Source organism: Ambystoma mexicanum, chromosome 6p (assembly GCF_040938575.1).
Source record: "Ambystoma mexicanum isolate Mex_15411 chromosome 6p, UKY_AmexF1_1, whole genome shotgun sequence".
Classification (NCBI taxonomy): domain Eukaryota; kingdom Metazoa; phylum Chordata; class Amphibia; order Caudata; family Ambystomatidae; genus Ambystoma; species Ambystoma mexicanum.
The window spans coordinates 62,649,491-62,672,048 of record NC_090935.1 but is presented as its reverse complement, the minus strand read 5'-3'; the positions used below and the strand labels follow the sequence as shown (position 1 = coordinate 62,672,048).

General features: G+C 44.0%; 1 protein-coding gene across 2 annotated transcripts in view; it reads left to right on the top strand.

The window, feature by feature from the left end:
- TAF1C (TATA-box binding protein associated factor, RNA polymerase I subunit C) overlaps positions 1-22,558 on the top strand; it is a 273,406-nt gene that overhangs the window by 51,682 nt on the left and 199,166 nt on the right. For both annotated transcript variants that reach the window (XM_069626742.1, XM_069626741.1), the window contains 2 exons: positions 6,262-6,355; positions 6,455-6,570. In XM_069626742.1, coding sequence (XP_069482843.1) covers positions 6,487-6,570 — 84 coding nt within the window. In that variant the 5' untranslated portion in view covers positions 6,262-6,355; positions 6,455-6,486. The remainder of the gene's footprint in view (positions 1-6,261; positions 6,356-6,454; positions 6,571-22,558) is intronic.

Genomic DNA, 22,558 nt, shown 5'->3' with positions numbered 1-22,558 from the left:
CTTGCACCCGATTCGTTTGAGAGGTGTACGCCCGACTCTTCTCTAAACAGACCAGTGTAAATCTCGGCAAACCATCCACCAAGTTGCAAATGTTATGATGCATATCTCACTTAAAATGTAGTACTAAGGGGTGTGGTACTGAATTGTGGGTTAGTCAATGAAAATTGAAGTATGACCATAAAGGGTTATAGAGCAAGATAATAACCTCAACTACTGTCGAGACATTTAGGATTGGAAAGTTGAAACTGTCCTGAATCCTTTTTTACACCACTTCGTAATATGGAAAAGCATATGGCACCTAAAAGAAAATACGTGTCTTTTAGGTGTTGTAAGAAGTCTAGAACAAGGCACCTATTGTTCACCTCAGAATGATGAAATGCTTTGTCAGTGGGATTTGATGCAAGCGTAACTCGCAGGATATTCGCCAACAATGACTTAAGCTGCCCATTGCTTAAATCCCACGCAACAGTTCCTTGTGTGAGTGTTTAAGTGAAAATGTGTTCAAGGAAATGAGTGGGATGGATGGAGCAAGCGTATGTGTGTGAGAACATTTTAGGACTCTTTCATTGAAACGGTCCCACCGCCAAAGTGGTACACAGCATCCTTTCCTCCAGTGTTTTACAAGTGAAGGGTGCTTTCTTAGTGAATTAGGATGAACCTTTGTGTGTTATTTCAAAATACTAATCTGCCATGTAGATTCCCCCAGGAGCGCAGTGAAAACTATATTCAGGAGCAGCCGAACCATATGTAGGTAAAACCTAACCACCCATAACACACTAGTAAATCATGATCATGGTCATGGTTCTTTGTTGCAGCTCTCTCTGCTTACCCTTTTCCACATCCTACCAGTTGGGACACTAGACGCTTCAGGCAAGCAGAATTATAACATGGTAACCTCTTCGTACACTGCCACCATAAATATAATTAGATGAGTGACTGTCCCCTCTAAGGAGAACTGACATGAAAGCCCCCTGTGCCCCCACACATTATGGGTAGGACTCCTTGAAATGGTAGAAGCTCACAGTACAGCTAAAATATACCCTCCCTTTACTAATGAGAACTGAGACAACTCTCGTGCCTGCTCCTGCTCCTCCCTGAAACTGAAGTGCTTTGAAAGCCCTCACCAAACAAACCCCTTAACAGTTATTGCCCTCCTCCTGGTTGAAGCACTTAATACAGTAGAAAATAACTGTAAAGGAAGCAGCACTCTGTCTTCCTAAAAACAGATGCACCTTGAAAGTTTTGAGCACAAAGCATTGCTGTATCCAACCAGTGAGGATAGTAGGTCTGTACCTTTCCGTCTGAAAGGAAAAAGACACCCATTTTAACCACACGCACGTGTACGGGCCTATAATGTCAAAACCCATTTGAAAACGCTCTGTGAATTTGGCCCTAAATGTGAAAATGAGTGTGAGGAAGGACCAAGTAAACAGTGTGCAAGAAACTGCACTATTTACCTTGAAATGTTACCAAGAGAATCTGACGCACCTTTTATGGCAAAAAGCAAATGTTTTGATTGAATTGACTCTGAGAATACTATTTTAAGGAATACATTACACCACAGCACTTAGACAAAACCTACACCAGGTGTAACTGGTTAGTCATTTCGGGTTGGAGGGTTCATAGTTTTTCTTTTCTTCAATAAACCACCTACTTCGGACTTTAGACACATGCCAAATGATGACATCAGAAAAGGAGCTTCCTACACCCTCACCTGCCCTGTAATGAGGTTTGTGACCCTCTCAAAGAAGCACTGCACTGAAAGGCCCAATGTAGAAACATACCCCAATAACTTTAATAAAAGCTGATTTCTTTCCCCAGCTCGCCCCTCCCTCAAACACATCCAGCCAAACTTTAATGAGAACTGCGATGACCGTGCCTTGCAGAAAGGAGGGAAGGACCAGCAGCTCCCAGCAGGTCTGCTTGCTGAGGTCCGTGACACTCCTGCAGCCTGCAAGTTCTTTGGACCAACACAACTATAACATGAAGGAAACTGCTTTCTACATCAATAAGTACAGCTTATAATAAATAATACCAACGCTATGTATTATCAAGATTGAGAGAAACACTGTGAAAGAAAATGCATTTGAAGATGACCATTCCTTTTAGTCTTTCTTCACCAAAGCATAAAGGTTTATGCATCCATCCTGCCTAATCACCCACTATTTGCACCACCCCTGTTACCCACTCATATTTAAGTGCAGAAAATGAATGCTTATCACAACGGGCAACATTCTGTGGGGTGACTTGAAAATAAAAGTAGAGCTTAATCAGGCCTTAGAATTAAACTGAAAGAAAATTGCCTGTGATTACTCCGCAAGCTACAACACCAGTCGCTTGCCGGACAAAAGTTTGAATCCCCATAGAGACAATACAAAACATTAGGGGCCTTCTCCTACTATGAAAGGGCCATTAGTCCCCACCCACTGCTATTACAAAGAAAATGTGTGATGTGATAAGTGTAATCAAGAGATACTAGGAGATTAGGGATGCCAAGGGAGAGAGGCACTCCTATGTTGTTCCAGTCACTTACCTGTCACCTCCTATTCACCAATTTGAGCCTCTTTCCTCATACCAAAGGTTGGGGCTCTGTGCAGTTTTATACATGCAGCCTGAAGCCCTGTCAAGCAATGTGTGCAGCTGCCCACGGCTGAGTGAGCAAATCGGACAACGGTTGCATTTATTGAAATGTTCCCCTAGTCCATCAAAGTACCAGCAACATTTTAAATCACAACCCTCTTTGGTCATGGACTGAAATGGAAATCTAGTTTTGTTATGTTCTAGTCGGGAGGAAGGATTTAGACCCAAACCCAATGAGAACTGAAAGAACTCTTATTTTGGACTTTTCTTGAACCTTCCTATTTTATTTATTTTTATTTTTTACATTTGTAAAGCGCACTGCAGCCCGAAGGCATAGAGGCGCCGATAAGCGGTGCATAAGAAGGCTTGCTTAAGGGTTACAAAAAAGCCGCCCCAGAAAAGTTCTTAGTATATACATACAGTGTTACAGATACATAGGTCCAGGGTAGCGAACAAAAAACAGGCACATTATTTGAAGAGACTAGTCTTGATGGCCTTGCGAAAGGCAGTGTGAGAGTCGAGTCGTCTGATGTGCGGTGGAAGGGAGTTCCAGAGGGTGACTGCCATGGTGGGAAAACTCGTGCCACCAGCACGCACTCTGCAGGTTTTTGGCACAGTTAGTAAATTGAAGTAGGCGACTCTGGAGGGCCTGGAAGCACAGGGTTTAGAAAATCTCTGGACGAGATACTTAGGGGCCTGATCGTGAAGACATTTGTGCATGAGGGCAAGGGTTTTGAACAAGATTCTTTCCTTGACTGGTAGCCAGTGGACCTGACGCCTGAGGTCAGAGATGTGGTCCCTGCGTGATACTCCAGTGGCGGCCCTTAGGGCATTGTTTTGGACTAGTTGGAGTTTAGCAAGGTTTTTTCCTGACGTTCCTATTAGAAGGGCGTTGCAATAGTCCACTCTTGAGCCAATGATTGCCCTGGCGATAGCTAGGCAATTCTGTTGGGAGAGGTACGGTCTGATTGCGTTGAGCAGTTTGGAGTAGTAGGCTAAGGAGGATGCATGTTCAAGTTCGGGTCCAGGTAGAGTTTGGGAGACAGGGATTGGAATGTTATCTATGGTGTTATCTATGGTGAAGGAGTTGTATTGCTTGTCCAGCTTGCCCAGGGTGGACGGGGAGCCAATCAGCAGAAGCTCTGTTTTCTCGCTGTTGGGCATAACCAGTTTTCTGCCATCCAAGATTGGACCGTGGTGTAGATGGAGTTGAGCGTGTTCAGGTCAGACAGGTAGTCCCCGGAGAGGGGGATAAGCACCATCAGCATAGTTCGTGTATGAGATGCCCAGGGCGTCAAGGATCTTGAACAGCGGCCTCGTGAAGAGGTTGTAGAGGGTTGGGGCGATGCATGATCCCTGTGGGACGCCACATTGGATGATGCTCGGGTCAGCGCAGGAAGAGTCGGAGAAGACCTTCATTGCTCTGTCCTGCAGGAAGGAGGTTATCCAGTTGCAGGCAGTCGGGGAGAAGTTGGCTGCGGTAGCAAGATGGTACCAGAGGGTTTTGTGATCCACCAGATTGAATGCAGCTGATAGGTCCTGAAGGAGGAGTAGAGCAGGTTTGCCTGCATCTCTGAGGTCGTCCATCTGTTTTTTGAGGTCAAGAAGTGCCGTTTCGGTGCCATGACGCGGCCTGAAGCCTGACTGCCGAAGACCAAGAAGATGGTTCTCTTCGAGGAATTTGTGTACTTGCAGGTCTGCTGCTTTGTCCAAGATTTTTAGTAAAAATGGGATGGTGGTAATGGGCCTATAATTCCCTGGGACCGAAGGGTCTAGGGAGGGTTTTTTGATGAGCGGACGAACCCATGCTTCCTTGAGCTCAGCTGGAACATGGCCAGACTTGAATGAGGCATTAATGAAGGCAGTGTGAGGGGGACAAGGGTGGGGGCACAGTCCTTGATCACCTGGGCTGGGCAGACGTCCCCTTTACAATTGGGGGCTTGATGGATCTAAGGAGGGCAGCGACTTCGGTTTCAGTCATGTCCTTAAACTCAAACAGAGGGGCTTGGCTGGTGTAGGCTAATGGAGCAGGGGAGCCAATGTGTTTGGCTAGAAGGTTGTTGAGTGCCTTTTGGTGTGCAAGGATCTTGGCGTGGAGTGTCCAATTTATCCAAGCATGGCGGATTGAATTTTGTTGCACCAGGCTTCATCTTTTAGTAGAGTGGAAGGGGGGGAGGCAGGGGTCTCAAGCTCTCTAAAGATGGAGAAGATTTCTTTGGTCCCTGATTTGGCTTCTGAAATCCTAGCGTTGAAGGAGGACGCCTTAGCCTTGATTATGGCGTTTTTGTATTCAGTGGATAGGGCCTTAAAAGCTGCTTTGGTGGTCTCTTTGGGGTTATTCTTCCAGGCAGCGAAGGGTAAGTGGGGCTACAGTGTCCACGGCCTTGGTGATGATCCTTTTGTAGTCTTTAGCAAGTACTGATGGATCATTAGAGAAGGGCGGAGATAGTGCAGATGTTTAGTATGGTTCTCCTTTGTGAGCTGCAGAGAGCTTCTGGTGAGTGTGGCAGGGAGCGAAATCGCTGGCCTAGGCGGCCCTTTTGATGTGGTGATGTTAAATTTAATGCAATGGTGGTCAGACCAGGGGATGTCTTTGACCTCAAGGGTGCAGTTGTGGTGGGCAACCCAGTCTAGCGTCCGCCCTTTAGAGTGGGTGGGCCTGGAGATAGATTGGGAGAACCCAAGGTTGGAGAGAGCTTTGTTGAGGGCAGTGGCGTGGGAGTCCTTAGAGTCATTGAGACCGAGGTTAAAGTCACCTAGGAGGATAACTTTAGATGATGAGCTTTTTAGATTGTCTGAGAGCGAGTGAATTAAGGCTTCCTGGAAGTCAGTGCTCGGCCCAGGCGGGCGGTAGACAGCATGGAAAGCAATGTTACAGGTGGCTGAGAGCTGAAGTTTGAGCAGGAGGTAATCAGAGTTCTGACCCAAGTCTGCTTGAATCCTTCTGAATTGTAGATTCTCCTTGGCAATGACAGCCACCCCCCACCTCTGAGTGAAGCGATCTTGTCTATGGATGGAATACCCTTCCTGCGAGCCACTGATGTATATTGTAGGCACGAATATTCTGAACACGATAGTTTACTTTTGCCCAAATTCCTGGCCCCAAGAGAATTACTTTAGGTTCTTTCTAAAAACCCTTCTAAGACCTGCTGGTGAAACCTATTGCTTGTCTGGCTAATTTCTGCTTTTTGTATGCTATGTGGTGTAATGCAGCGTTCGATAGAGACAGCAAACCGAATGCCCATTGTGCCCATACCCTAAGTGGGGTCTTACCAACATGAATTTCCTGCTAAAGTCTCTTCAGACGTTGCTGTTCAGAATAGCTCTAATTCCTTCAAGTGGACCCACTACATTGAAGAACTTAGTTTGGCGATACTGTCCCAGGATTTATCCAGACTTAGCTGAGAGACTGAGCAATTGAAGAAGTACGTTATTATTAAACTCAGAAAAAGGATAAAAAAAATGTTTAGGGGTTCACCGTAACAACATGGCATTGTTCTTGACTGTTCTGATCTATTCTCCGCTTTGTTCACATCCTCATAAACTGGAGCATCATTTGTTGTTATCTTTGTGTTATTGTGCACTCGAAATTGCCATCCTTTTTCTTCAAATAAATAAAAATAAGAGTAAACGTAAATACGTTTGTTTTTCAGCTGAACCCACATTTCTTTTTATTTTCAGGAGGGGTTTCAGTTTATACCACTATATTGCAAGACTGGGAAGAGGTGGGAGCCTGTAGAACCTGCTGCTGTCCCGCTTCTGCCACCAAACACAGGTGGGTTACAGCTTGTCCGCTGCCATTTTACTATACATTGAGATTAACAACATTCTGCTCCTGTTCATCTATGATTCTGTGATGTTCTTTTGGGTACAGCGAGCCGGATCCCATCTGTGAATCAAGAGGACATGGTGTACAAAGGACGCATCCGGAATGTTCCCCGTGGGACCAGCAGCAGCAAAGCTAATGTCTGTCTGAACTTTAGTGGTCAGGTAAGCTCTTAAATGAGGTATGCGAGTACAACCTTCCGTTCTAGGCTTGAAACTGCAGGGAGAGGTAACTCGACCAAACTACCGAATAAAGGGCCAAGTATTAATTTATCTTGAAAAGTGATGATCCTCTACCGCTGATAGAAGTGGTCTATGGTTATATTGCCAGCTTGGTCTCGTTGATCTTTGGGTGCGATTTTGCGTACTGTGCGGTTTTCTTAGGTTTCGAAATTGGAAATGTACTGGGATTGTACAAACTGGAAATTTATACTAGGTTTGTGCAAATTGAGTGACTGGGCTTGCCCATATGGCAATACAATAGTATCCCAGGGCTCAAAATTAAGGTTGGATTAAGCAGCAGCTAAAAGCAGCATTTACCAGTTACCAGGAGCTACCACTGGGGAACGAGGAGCTAATACATGCAACATGGCTTGCAACATTATGTGTTACTACTGACTTCTGCAATTGTATTCGCTCTCCACTCTTGCTTCTCCACTCTGTGACTGCTTACTCTCTTTTCTCTCCACCTTTCCCTTCTCCCTTTTCCTATCTCCTCCCCTTACTTTCTTCTATGCAGTTACTCTATCAGAATCGTCCCTGGACCTAATATGATAGCAACCTCGTCTGTTTCCTCCACCTTCCCATTACTGTTTTTTTCCTCCCCACCATCCCTCCAGCACTATCTGAAATGTCGTCAGGCCTAGTATGATAGTCGCTTGTCTGTTTCCATTTCCTTCCCACTCTCCCCCTCCCTTCCTTATCTATGTCTTAGCTCCTGCACTATCTGAAATGTCGTCAGGCCTAGTATGATAGTCGCTTGTTTTGATCCTCCCCTCCCTTTCTGCATCCCTCTCCCTCACCTTTTGTTTTTCTCCGGTTCTACCAGAAATGTCGTCAGGCCTAGTACGGTAGTCACCTGTCTGTTTCCATTTCCTTCCCACTCTCCCCCTCCCTTCCTTATCTATGTCTTAGCTCTTGCACTATCTGAAATGTCGTCAGGCCGAGTACGATGGTTAATTTCACATCCTTACTGTTCATGGCCTGTAAGGATGTGGGTGTATTTTCCCTTGTTCCCACCCTTGCCTTGAAGCGCTTTGAAACGTATAGGCGCTATATAAATAAGCTATCATATCATACATGGCATTCCACAAAAGTAACTTCCACATAGATATAAACTTATTATTATTCATGACCCCTTATGCTTTAAATAGTGTATATATAAGCCCTAATGTCTATTTTTAGATTGCCCAAATGCACACATTTAAATTTGCATGTGTGTGTTTGTTTGGCATCCGTTGGCCTCGGGAACCAAAAGTAGCTCCTGGTTGCCGTTGCTATCAAGCTAACCAGACGCTTTTAGGCTACAAGCAGGAGCTAAATCGCTTCCAGCTGCCCTCAATTTCGTACCCTGGTATCAAGACTTTGACTGTGTTCCTTTTGTACATGCAATAGAAAGGCAGAACACCAAAGACCGCCTCTAATGCCCGCCTCCCAACATGCAAATCCACGTTGGCCAGAACCGAGCAGTCACTGCAGTAGGTAGCAGGCTTTAGAGAAGGGAGGTGTGTGAGGGGGGGGGGAGCGCAGGGGCTGGGGGCCATTGCAGGGGGGTGATTTCCTTTGATGCTAGAGGTGTTGGGGTTAGGGAGAGTGTACAGGGATGTGACTTAAAGGGGCCTGGTGGGGGAAGGGTGAGATCGGCAAAATCCCTGCCGTCGAAGTCTGCTCCAAAGTAGGCAAAAAGACAGTCTTGTTTGGCAGGCAGTTTTATGACATAGAACCAATACACTTGGATTATTCTGCTGTGACATTATTATTGGGTATACGGAGTCCGGAGCTGAGTCCAGTCTGCCTCCAGTCCGCCTTCATCGCCGAAGAAGACATTTACAATGTAAGGCATAGCACTGTCGGATCACTGGTAAGAGGAAAATATGGTTACTGATGTTCGGCCGCAGACGCGGCAAACGACTCTAAACGCCCGAACTCGGGGCGAGCTCTCATTCGCAGCCGATGCCGCTATTTCAACACTTGGTGCAAACATGGTTACTCCCTCTTCCCTTCCCCCTCATTCCACATTCCCTCTGTTGCCTCCCCCGCCCTGCCCGTCTGCTGCTGCAGACACTTCTTGCTCTCCCTCCCTTCCCACTCTTTCCAATCCAGTCCAACCTACCGCCGCAAGTCCGCCTCGCTGTCTTCCACGACCTTCTGTGGCGAGCATGAGCGGGGTTGATTCGAACGCTGCCTCAGTCTATGCGAATTCTGTTGAGGTGTTGCTGGTTGATGTTCCGGTTGAAGCCCAAACATTGCAGTCCTTGAATGCCCAACCTCATGTTCTCTTGCCTGAAATAACCGGAAATGTTGCTGCCAGCAAAATGACTATTCAATCAGAAAGTCACCCGGCATTGGTTGCGACTAAAAATCTGAATCAGCTGCGGTCCCAGGCACATAGAGATGAAACTGACAGAGCTATACAGACTATGTTGCCCGACTCTTTGCCCCAAGTTTCCCAGACTAATATGTCGGGTGGTGTGGGCAGTGAGATTGTGGGAGTTGTGTCCCTACATACAGCCCCATTTGACTTCGATCAAAATACTGCGGCATCCATGGCAAATGGTCATCACCTACTTGCCCCTCCCGCGATGGTTGAAATTAACACTGCCTCCTTTTTATCTCCGTTTGATGTAACAGACACTGAACTCCTGGCCCTAAAACTACCAAATGGATCAGGGAACCAAACAAACTTCTCCTTTGTCCCGCCTCTAAATAGTGACACTTTACACAGCCTCGCGGACAGTAGAGTTGCTGCTGGGATTACGGTGTCCCAAATCGAGTCAGATGCATGTGGAAGAGACGTTTTACGTCAGCTCGACTCCCTTCCACCATTGCCTTCCCCTCTGACGGGCCCTCCTACGACAAACCATAAAAAAAGTCTTGGAGTAGACTTAGCAGGGCGTGAAGCGCAGCTAACGGAGAGGCTGACTGCGGATTACCAAGCAGTAAAAAACAAACTAATGCACCGCTTTTCTACGGCTTCACAGAACGTATCTCTTCCAACAAGAATGCTGTTGACAAATAGCGAGAAAGGAGTGAAGTTCGTTCAAGATCCAAATGGCACGCTTAAATCTTGGACAAGTACACCCTACCAAAAGGATCCTCAGAATATCCAAAATACGGATATTACTCTAAAAAGAAAATCACAATCGAGCTCTTCAAAGGAACCGACTGAAAACCTGCGATTTCACTGCAGTACTAAAGCACCTCATCAAGCTACAAGAAACAAATGGTGCTCTAGCAGACATGATGAATCGTCGACTCTAGAACCTGAGCCTATTAATCACTCTAAAGAGAATTTATCGGTTGCAGCTGGAATTCAAATCCATAACAATGTCCTGGCGGCAACATCATTAGCCTTGATTCCTTTCATCAAACTCATTGAACAAGTAAACGAGACTGAAAGATCAAAATGCCTTGCTCCATAATCTGACAAACAAAGTCTCCTCTTTGGAACAAAACAATGTCCATCTAATGTCCAGAGTTGAACGAGAAGCAGAGATTTCATTTCAATGGCAACACCGCCTTGGAGACATTGCTATGAAGGACCATACAGACAAAAACGATCAAATGGAAGCGATCTTAGAAATCATGAAGTGGTGTCGCCACTCATTCTCCAGAAGTAAGACAGACATGGAATGTCCCTCTAAAGAGAGACCCCTACATCGTCCAGAGAAATTAAATGCAAAAACAAGGCCAAAGGTAGATCAATGTGGTTCAGATAACATCTCTACGCACATAATTGCCCCAGACAAGAACTTGGACACATCTACTTGATAAGGCAAATAGTGAAATTACTGTGCCTGCTGAACCACAATTGACCTCTACATTAGAAAACCAGTTTAACAGTATTTCTGCAAATAAACCACACGAAGGGTCCGGAGCATGCCAATGTAATATCAACTCACTTGAAGCGGTAGCGGTGGAAGCTCAATCCTCAAACCACGCTTCTGTACCAGCTTCCAAAGGAACCGTTACTTCTTTTGACACCTTCACTGGAACCGCAAAACTGTTCCTTCGATCACATCCAAACAAGGTGAAAAAAACACAAAAGCTCCAGCCAAAAAACAAACCGCAAACAAGCAGCAAAGTAAAACGAGCAATGTCAGAAATAAAACAAAACAGTTGGTGAGAAATCTCTCTACTCCTCAAAAGTTGGGTCTTTTTTCACGCAATCCGTTACACGCTCGACAGGACGATAATGAGTGTGTGCCTGCTGGAAAGTCTGTGCCGAAAGAAACACCTAAAACAAGTGTGGTGGACCCTCCTAATCCGAATAAAAGACAAAGATTAGAATCTGACATTGGCTCAAAGACAACCGATGTAAGTGTTACCGACTTATGTGATCTGTCCACTTATTCAGTTGAGTCTGACGAATTGCAGCAGTCTATACAAGAAGAAGAACTTTGCTGCCCGGTCATGAAACCTCCTCAAGGCTTGAGAAAAATCCACCAAGCTGAAATACCCAATGAAGGCGAAAGAAAGAAGACTCGCTTCAATGCAAACCACAATTGCTCAAACGAGACCTCACAAACCCACAATCGAAAGGATGACAATGTTGTGACTCAACAAAAAAAACTGACCTCCTTAAAACTAAATCCTATGATGACGGCAGCCCAATGGCAAAAGCAATTGAATACTAAAGGAACTGTGTCTGTGAAATCTATACTGGAACAAAAACTCTGGAGAATAAGGCTCGAATATTTTCCCAGACGCAAATAAACTTAAATCGCAGAAATGTAATGCAATTGTTACACAACTTTCCATCACTAAGAACGATAACGTCTAACGACATAGCCATTGTGGAATACATCAATGAAGACTCCCTAGATATGGTCTATCTGCACATCACTTCCCAGGCAGTGGAAAACACTTTGCTTGCTGCAAAAGACGAGCTGTTGTCATACGATTTCGATCTGACAATAGAAACAAAACATCAAAGAGAAGGAAACAGAAACGTTGTGTCAGTTGATGGAGAGCAAACCCATGAACAACGTTGTGAGGCGTTAAGGAAACAATTTAACATCCAAGAAAGAACAGCCGGAAACCGAAATGTCTCCTCTCAACCTCCCTCACAGACTTGCTCGAACAGAACTTAGCCATTGCAAACTAAGGAGGCTGGAAATGGCCTTATCATGGAATACCAGAGGCTTCCGGCACTTGTTCCAGGATTTCGACATCTCAATGAAAAAGAACTTTGCAGTATGTCTCCAGGAAACATGGTTGCGGGAGGCGCCTCATAGAGAAGGATATTCAATCATATTAAATCCGGCTGGGAAAAATCAGTTTGGTCGACCATTCTCTGGTCTCCTGACCATGATAAACAACTCCTCAGGTTGGGAGATCATAAAATCGTTTTCTCCAAACTTGTTTGTGCAAGGAACAATCCTTCAAAACAGTCAGAAATCTAAACGTACAATTCCAACACTTATTACTTCTCAATACCTATTGGAATTCAGCCATGATATCCTCATCCCATTTCATTCAATCGATAACAAAACTGATTGATGATAACATGGAATTGTGGTCTGACCTACAAGTGATTCTATGTGGAGACCTGAATTTCTCGTAGTTTGATGAGAATCTGATAATGCAAAAAATTCAAGCATCAAGCCTACTCTATCTGTAGAGGCTACCAATTTCACTCAGCTATGACAGCCAGAAACTGCCACATGCTTAACGGTCAAACCAAAGGGGATTGTCCTCCGAATACCACATGGCAGCGTGATGGCACAAGAAAAACCATTGACTATATTTGGGCATCAAATACCATGTTAAATGAGATTTTACAGCTGAAGGTCTTGAAATCACTAAGCAGTGACCACAATCCACTCGAACTAACTCTAAAGGCATATCCGCCCAGAAATGCCGAGATTTTCAATCAGCCAATTGAGGTGAATCAAAGAGGCAATGGACTCAAAATAAATAGCAAGCAATTGCGGAACTTAAACGAAATGATAACTTCAGAGGAAACAGCCTTATGCGACAAACTAAACTACACTGCCCTGTTAGTGGATTTCCAAATCAAATTCAAACATCCAAATTGTTGCTCCTATCGAAAGAAATATGAATTCAGTACACTGGTGTCTCTCAAAAAAAAAAACAACTCCACTGTGATCTGAGGAAACTAAATAGAGTCGGATCCAAATAAATTGTTGCAAAGGAATCATCTAAAGACACAATATCGAAACTGGCTGAAATGCTTCAAAACGATGAGAGACCAAGAACGAGGAACGAATTCTGAAGCTTATTATCTGTCATCAAACAAAGGACCTATGGAACATCATAAATAACAAAACAATATTCCAGCAGGCGAAGATCCATCATGGAATCTCGAAGGCTATTTGGGAACAGCATTTTGTTTGTCTTTTGGAGCAATGTAAATCGGCTAAGAGATGAAAGACTCGAAGTCCAGTCTTGGAACGTAATCGAATTAAAAGAAGACATATCAATAGCAATTCGACATCTAAAAAACTTGCGAGCCGCCGGACATGATGGCCTTTCCAATGTCACATTAAAAGCAAACAACGAGCATTGGACAACCTTCATTTACCATCTATTCCTAACAATTGCTACAACAAAAATGATCCCTAAATCTTGGAACTCAGCCATCATAGTTCCTATTTTTAAGAAGGGTAGCCGCGACGATCCGGCAACTATCGACCAATTGCCCTTTTAGACATCCTGGGGAAGATATTTGCGTCTTTTCTACAACAGAAGCTGTCAAAGTGGGCCATGTGTTCCGGTCACTTCGATATACGTCAGACAGGTTTTACCAAAGGCGTAGGAACAGAAGTGAACCTAACTATACTAAACCTGCTGAAATAAACGCTTTACAGCAAGGCAAAAATCTCTTTATTGCCTTCATTGATATGAAACAAGCCTTTGACTCCTTAGATCAAACAAAATTGTGGCAAAAACTGACAAACTGGTCGTATCCGCCTGAACTATTGCAGCCGATAATGGCTCTCCACAAAGATACCTCAGTCAGAGTGCGAATCAACGAAGCCGGCGAGTTGACTGATAAAATAAGAACAAATAAAGGAGTCGAACAGGGATGCCCTCTAGCTGCCCTGTTATTCAAATTATTCATATCCGACATCTGAAGCTTTTACACAGACGCACTGTTTTCCCCCAAGGATAGACAACAACAGCATTAGCTGGACAATATATGCGGACGATATTGTCCTAATGGATGCAACACCGATTGGACTTCAGAGACTCTTATACGCATTGGAAAGCTATTTATCCGACAATTCACTGCAAATCAATGTAGAAAAAACAAAGGTCATGTCGATCGCAACTGCATCCAAAAGACTAATTAAGTGCTTTAAGATGGAACCTTGATCCATTACAGATTCAACTTGTACCATCCATTCGATACTTGGGCATTGTTTATAACCCCTCAATAAGAGAACATGATTGGATCTGCGACCTTAAACAACGCATGCTGACCTTTGCAACGCATGCTGACAAGGAGCTAAACTACACGCTGAATATGGGAAATTCACTTTAAAACCCGTACTAACCTTTTATATACAAAAGGTTATTCCCTCAATCACGGTTGGAGGCGAGGCCGGATGGAACTTAGATCATCATATGTGGCCAACCCTTGAAGGTCTATTCTGGAGACGTATCCTTAAACTACCAAAGGGCGTCTCAATGATTTCTATAAGATATGAACTTGGACTCGAATCAATGCATAACATAGTTGTCTGGAAATCATTGGCTATGCTACGAAAGATGTCACTAAAGGACCAGGCTCAGGCCTACAAAATGTTTGCAAATATAGTCCATCAACAACACTGTAGCATAATGCAAAATTGGTCTAGCGGCCTAAAATTGATTTTGGATACTGCAGATATAACGTGGGAAACCTTGATAGCCACACCTCAAATTGCGAAACAAAAACTAAGAAAATGGAATTGGATACAGAACTTAGAACGAAGAAATCTGCTATCTACATCGATCGACTTAGGTCCTCTAACAAATTGTCTAGATCGCTTACCCAGATATTTACAAAAATTTCCCTCAAGGAAACACCGTAACCAATTTCTGAGACTGCGGTTGAACGCACACACAACCAAGGAGATCCTATGGAGACGAAAAGTCCCCAATATTGAGAATAATCTCTGTAGGTTCTGTGAAATTAGTTGAATCGGTAAAACACCTGGTCACTGAATGCCCTAAAATCAAGGAACATCGATATCTGGGCTCTTTTGCTCCAGTTGACGAGGACATGGACAAATGGTGGTATTATATACTATCTGGATCAAACGTGTCACTGACATGTGCAGTTTGTGAATTTGTGGAAAATATTCTGAGCGAGGACCAGCTATAATCAGAAAGATTTCCATTATTGAAAGAATGTATTGCTTTCTTTTGTGCTGTCCTTTTTGTTCTCTTGTTTTTTTTGTTTTCTTGTGGATTTATGTTTACTTATGTGAAAGTAGGATTGTTTATTGTAATTAAAGTTTATTTGTAAACTAATTGGTACAATAAAAAAAAAAAATATTGGGTATACATGACAACAGTGTTCCCTCTAAGCTGTGCGCATGTGCGCTTGGCCAGCTTCCTTTTGGGTGACGCTCAGATTTTTTGCAGCGCACACAGACAATTCTCACCTATTCAAAAATATTTAATAAGGCACAAGCCACAGCAATTAATTGAAATTTGCTTTCTCTTAAAATAAGCACATAGCCTTGATATTCGGCTAATTTGCATTACACTACTATGCAATGCTGACCGTAAACATATAAAATACCTAACAGCAAAATACACACAAGAGGTTAAAAACTAATATTAAACACTGGCTCCATGAACAGAAGAATCTAAACAAGATATGCCTGCACACATTAACTAAATCATGTTGCCTCCCCACCCATGACTCCTAAGCTTGATTCTACCACACTTTTACCTTATGACTCTAACCTCTCCCCAGAACACATTAAGATAGTACCAGACAACCTTGACTCTGCCTCTCTTGGCTCTGTGAAAAGTTAGCAGACGTGTACCTACATCAACTTGTTTTATGTTTGTTGTAATATGAATAACGTTCATGTGCCAGAATTTCTGTTACTCATTGTGCCTGACCATAAGCGTCACCCACACAATACAATCGAACAACCAGCTAAAATATCGGATACTGACTAAGTAAGCAGGCTACCTGGATGTATAACCTTATCCCATACTACTTCTTCTTTGTACATATGTTATGCAAGTACTTTGAAGCGGCCCCCTTGCAAGTTGATTGTATCACATCCCTCACTTAGTTGGAATTCTAAATGATAGCATGTGCCTAATCTAGAGAGAATTATGATTGATAGCATATCCCTCACTTAGTTGGAATTGTAAATGATAGCATATGCCTCACTTAGTTGGAATTGTGAATGATAGACAGAATTGTGAATAGCACGTCTCACACTGAGATGGAATTGTGAATGATAGCATTGTGCCACACTCAGACTGAATAGTAAATGATAGCATGTGCCGCACCTAGATAAAATCTACGATTGATGGCATATCCCTCACTTAGTTGGAACTGTAAATGATAGCATATCCCGCACTTAGACTTGTGTATGATATTATGTCTCAGACTTATTATTGAATTTAGAAATTGTGCCCAATGTACGCCCTGTCCTGCTCTCGTGCTTGATCACAGGCGTTTTACTGATAACCACCATATCACACTACTATGCTTACTCTCCCCTATACACCATCATTCAACTAGTATACAGCTGTACTATGACGCATTCGGTCTAGCTGTTCTCACAATAACATGACCTCATGAACTCCACATCATCCTAATAAAACACAGCTAGCTGAGCACACTCCGGCTAGCTTAAGCGTCTCCTCAGGCCTAGCGCAGCCAGAACTCAGTCTGGGTGTCCACCCTCCAGACTGACACATCCAACTGATTTCCTCAGCACCACACCTACCGCTAAGAAGCAGCTATCGTGCAACAACCTCACCGGCTGCACACATATCCGGTGCACCCATTCTCTCTCTCTCTCTCTCTCCCTCCCCTGAACTGCGGTTTCCGAGGGCGTTCGCACTTTCAGATCATACCAATGATACATAAGGTGCTATATAAATGCCAAGTAACATAACATAATATAACATAAAACTCAAATATTAATTTGACATGTAAGGATTTTGAGAAGACAAACGTGATGCTCAGTATCTCCTACTTTAGCATTACTTACATTACCCTAAAGTGGAGAGCAACATTGCAATATCATTTACTTAGCCTACAAGGGATAATGGGTATGGGATTACTCATCCATAGTATCAGGGCAACGGATATTCAGACAGGAGAATGCTTTTCACACAATCTGCATTGTTTCCAAGTGTTCAGAGTTCCTTTGGGCATAGACCTTGACACATTATATGGTAACTCGCTTCTATACAAAAATCGTTTCACTGAGCACTTGTGTAATCCTACACAATGATATAAGGGTGGGCTATGTTGCAAACAATCTTGTATGCACTGCAAAAGAATTGCGTACATCCTGAGCCATTACATTCTTAAAATGCACAGAATATGTTGAGGCATTAAATATGCCTTGCTTGCAAAGTATTGTGGTCTGCAAATATCCCAGTGAGTGTTTACTGCTACAATCCCTCACTTTTTACAGTGCTCTATCAACTAGTATTGGAGGCAAGCACAGGGGCCGGAGAAGGGTATGGGTGAAAGAGCACAGGTCAGGTCACGTCACTACTCCTTGCGGGTGATGAACAAAGCAGCACATTTCAAAAACCAAGTCAGATGTTTCGGCAGTACACTGAAGGAAATGTGTTGCTTGTTTGCTAAAGGATAGGAAATTATAGTACCTATCTATACAACAGCACCTTATTATTCTTTCTATGCTCAGCTGTTGAGGGCTTTTCAATATAACCATGTGTTCTTTGTTTATCGTCTCTAGCATTTCCCTGCATCTTATTTAACTGATGACAAAGAATTACAGAAGAGGGATTCATTGTTGGCACTCAATCAGTTGTATCTCTAATTAATTGATGCTATTAACCTAAAAAGGGGGGAGAGGGGGAGGGGTATATTTCAAAATACACACACTCGGTTTCTTTAAATCAGTAAATACCCATTTGGGATGGCACACAGATTCTTCCTACACCCTGAGGTGACTTAAATAACTTGGGCACTTTGGACATTCATATATCACTGGTACAGTTAAAGCAATACTGAGGTTAGTGTCAAAAGGAGAAGCTGAGGGAATAAAGCAATGGTTAACAAATATTCCTAAGCAGGTAAGTACTTTTTGAACCCTCCAATGCAAAGTAAATTAAGCCTTTCCTGGTGGAAAGGCAAAGCACAAAGTCTGAGGTAAGAAGAGTCTTTCAGGGAGCCAGGACAGACCATGTTAGTTGAGCAAAGGTCTAGGTGAGCTGAAGCATTTCTTGCAGGTAGGTAAAAAGTCTTGCACAATGTTTTAGACGTTTTTGTACAAAAATATAATCCTGTATGGACACAAGCTGGGAAGCTTGTGAGGGGCAAAGCAGCAAGCAACTCTGCAAAAGCAACCAAGACCAGTCTTAACTTGGAACTTGCAATGCTATTCGACAAGAGGTAAGTTTCCCCCCTTAGTTTTACAGCACCTTTTAGTTAGAGGAAATTGGTTCCAGCTGGCTTCTGTTCCTGTGTAGGTCTGCAGATCCTGTTGTTCCTGGGCCTCAGTCGTGGGGACAAGGAGGACGTCTGGGGACTGCACTACGAATTGAAGGTCGACGGCAGCAATGGGTAAACTTCAAATCAGCGGCACTTCGCGGTGTCAGCGTCTCGTGACCCTCGCAAATAGCACCACCGCGGTTCTCGGATACCTTAATGGACTTTCCTCACATCGGCGTCCAGCACTGCGTTGAGGTGGCTCAGGCTTGGTCAATCCTGCTTCATGGGAGTCCGGAGGATCTTCCTGGAGCTCAGGTCCGACTTAAAAACACTCCCTCGATTCATGTGTTCCTCTCACTGGCAATTGGTTCCTGCAGCAGCAATGGAAGTACAGCCAGCTCCGAGAGGGTTTCCAGATGAGCTTGTCTTGGGGTCGATTGGTCCCACCAACCCAAGGGGAGAAGTTGTCCTTTACAGGGCTTCTCTAGTCGAGGCAAATTCAGAACTTCAGCACTGCAGCAGGGCTTCAACGGGCAAACCAACAGTCCAGGAGTTGCAGCAGGCGTCTCTTCCAAGTTCTTCTTCGGATTCCTTCGTCCAGTGGTCGACTCTGCCTTCCAAGCAAAAAGCCTCACCGTTTACGCAGGTTTCTTCCATACATTCCAGCCTAGCTGTCAATGACACAGCAGGGTCACAGCAGGGTGGCTATCCTCTGAGGACAGCCCTCCAGCCAATCTCCTTTGGGTGCATTCCTGTAACCAAGGAGATCAAGCACAGGGAGTTTCGGGCACCTCCCTCGATTTCTGCCCTGCCAGACACACCGTACCCAGAGGCGGGCTTTAAAAGTGAATCCCGACAAAAGACAAAACAAAGGGACCAAACCTGGTTTGGCGCGAGGAGTAAATTTCAAGAAGGACCCTTCCACCAAGAAATGGCGAAAAGACAACCGGGGTCATTTTGACAAAATGGGCCCCCATGGGTGCTTTAGTGCAGCTGCAATTGCAGCCCGCGGTAGAAACACACAATGATAGCAAAAAGTAAACCACTGCCACCAGCCATTAACTGTAGAAAGGGTAACTATTAAATTGTTACGTGAGAAACTAGACACAGGGGATACGAAGTAACCCCTCCAGCACCCTATTGTAAGATGGTGTGTGCTGGGTCTAGAAAGTCAATTTCACTTCACTGCTCTTGGAAACAGTAGTTTCACCAAGAGAATGTATTTCAACCTTTGTGAAATCTAAGTGTTTTCCCTGTGCCACTGCACTGAAGGTGCTGTGTGTGTCGCAATGTAAAGATGATGCCTATGGAGTCCAAAGTCAAAAGAGACAGAGTGCAAATCACAGAAAAATACATGAGAGAGTGGGAAAAAGGTCACGCTCTCTCCAGGATAGACGTCCAGCAAAAAGAGGTGGGGGTCTCTAAGGTAGAAAGGAATTACCACATTTCTGCAAATTCTCCCCAACATCCATACTAGGCATTGTTACAAGTTGTTATAGTTTTTGGTGGAGCTAGCCTTGTGGTTGGTTTATTTGGGCACAAGTATAACCAATTGTCAATGTAATCACTCTACACCAATTCCACCGCCTGCCACCAGTGTTGGGTATGAATTGGTGTAGTCCAACTGGTGAGGACTACACAAGACTTATCTTCTTGGCATTAGGTAACCCACTTTTTTTAATATAGGCCTGTAATACACAAGTTGGCAGTGTGACTGAGCAGCCAGGCTTATTTTAAGAGGGGTAATGTGAGCTGTACTATTGAAGTAAGTACAAGTAGCCAAATTACACTTACACAGGTAAAGCTATATATAAATATTTATTTATAATGTACACAAGGTTTAAATAAGCATTGATTAAAAAAAGCTTCATCTAGTAACATTCAAAGTTAGGATTCAGTTTTTAAAAGACAATAACAGTTGGTAAAGACTTTTTTAATGCTAACGCATGTTCAGCACATGGAGTAACTTCAGTAAAGGTCACTATTGCACTTTTTTCAGTTACTGAGTTGTTAAAGGAAGGAAAGGTTAGAATAAGATTTAGAACATACTTTCAACAATCTCCTAAAGGGAGGCAGGTAAACTTATATCCCTCAATAATAGTATCCACAGTTATAACCTATAAGGGACAAGTACTGCCTAAGCCATAGGTTCAGAGGAGTGCCTTTAGGGAGCCAGGACAGCCAAAGTCAATGGACAAAGTAAATGGTCCTTAAGCACTTCTTCTTGGATAAAGTCTTGACAAAGTTAGTAAGTTCAGACAAAATCACAGTAACTCAATTGAGCTACTTTGTAGAGAGCACAAGCTAGGCCAGTGCAGTTGAGTTGAGATCAACTCCAAAAAGTACTTTGCAAAATATGAAGCACACGTATGGCTAAAAGGTGAACACCCCAATACCCACAGTACCTGTGATCTGAAGAAAAATGTTCCAGCTGGATTCCTCCGTGCTACAGCTTGGCAGACCCTTGTTCCTGGACCTTGGTCGTGGTGATGAAAGGGAGGACATCTGGCGGGCTCCTGCGGCAGTACCCGGGAGAGGGACTCTCCAGCAATGGAGTTCCTTTGTTTAAGCGGCACTTCAGTGTTTTGGTGCCTTTTCCTCTCCGTCAATGAAGAACGAAAACTCTGGTTGGAAGAAGCTTGCTGCCTCGGTTCTGAACTCTGCTGAGGGTACTCTGGATGCCCACGAAGATTTGGACAGAGTCGGACTTTGCATGACAATGCACTGGTCAATGGTCAGAAGCCCCCAGGCATTGGGCTTCTGCAGCTCTGGTGAGGCACAGCATGTCGGTGGTTGCCCCAATTGGAAGCTGGTCTTGAGGCTAGTTGGTCCCACCAGCCCAAGGGAGGAAGTTGTCCCATACTGGTCTTTCCAGTTGATATGAAAACGGGTTCAGCACAGTAGCAGGGCTTCACCAGGCACTTTGAGGACAAGATGGTTGCTGCTTGCATCTCATCACTTCGTCTTCTTCGAATGTTCCTCTCCAGGGGTCGACTATACCTCTAGTCCCAAAAGCCTCACTTTTTATGCGATTTCTCATTCGCAGCCTATGCTGTCAATCACACAGCCAGCCGGTCAATCAGGAATGGCTTCACTCAGGCACACCTAGAGACAAAGGACAGGGAAGTTTTGGGACCCTTCCTCACTGTCTGCCTTTCCAGACACACTGGAGCCTGGGCGGGCTTCAGGGCTGAAGCTCGCCAAAGGCAAAACACGCACAGGACTCAAACCGGTTTCAACTAACAGAGTAAAACCCAAGAAAGAACTAACAAACAGAAAATGGCGCAAAAATAACCTCCATTGGGAAAAATGGCCACCCATAGGTGCTAGACTGCAGCTGAGGGTTCAGCCTGCTGTAGAAATGCACACTGGTAGTAAAAGTGAACCACTACCACTTGCCATTTAAAGTAAGTAATTAAACATTAAGAGAAGTCGACGGGACTTCTGAGTGGCACTGCCCCTAAGGTGCTGTGGTTCACTATACAAAAAGCAGATGCCTATGGAGTTTGTCAGGCTCCATAAAACAGTAAAACGCAGAGGTCCTAGTCCGGAATAAAATATTAGGGAGTGAGAAAAAGGTCCCACTCACTCGGGAGGAAAAAATCACAAGCCCAAAGTCCAAGAGCTGGGGGTCTCTAAAGTTGGGAATTGGCACAGAAATGGAAATTCTTCCTAACTTGGCCTGAGGGTATTCTGGGAATGTTAACTGGGAATATTTAAAGATTGTTAACAAGGAATGGACTGAGATTTTGCAAACAATGGATGAACAAATGGAGCATATTGGGTTTGTGGAAATGAAAATGTTCTAGAATGGTAAAAGCGGGGTGTATACTACAGTTGACAACCTCTACATATACTGGCATTGAAATGTTGATGCTGTACTCTTGCAGAATTAACCTATGCAGGGCTGTGAATGTACAGTAGAACCTACCAGTTATGGAAAGAGTATGTTGCATTCTGTCTCTGGTGAGGCAGGCCTCTGTTTCTGATACCCAATAGTGCAGAGTGTTGGATAGGATTTTAAATTCTGTACTAAATCTTCCTCACCTGTTAGAACCCCAGAAACTTTTGCTGGACTTGGGGATTATTTTTACTTTTTCCTGGGTGAGTCGGAATCTACCCCCACTCACCCTGTCTTATACTCTCTTTATGGGGGACCTTTTAATGTCTCTCCATAGTGTATGTTTGGATTCATAGTTCCCTATAACTTTTGGGCTTTATCCATTTTCCTATGGCAGCACACAGCACCTTATGGGCAGTGTTTCTGGGTTGCCCCTTGGCCCTTTATTTTATTTTTTGAATGATTTAGTTTACTTT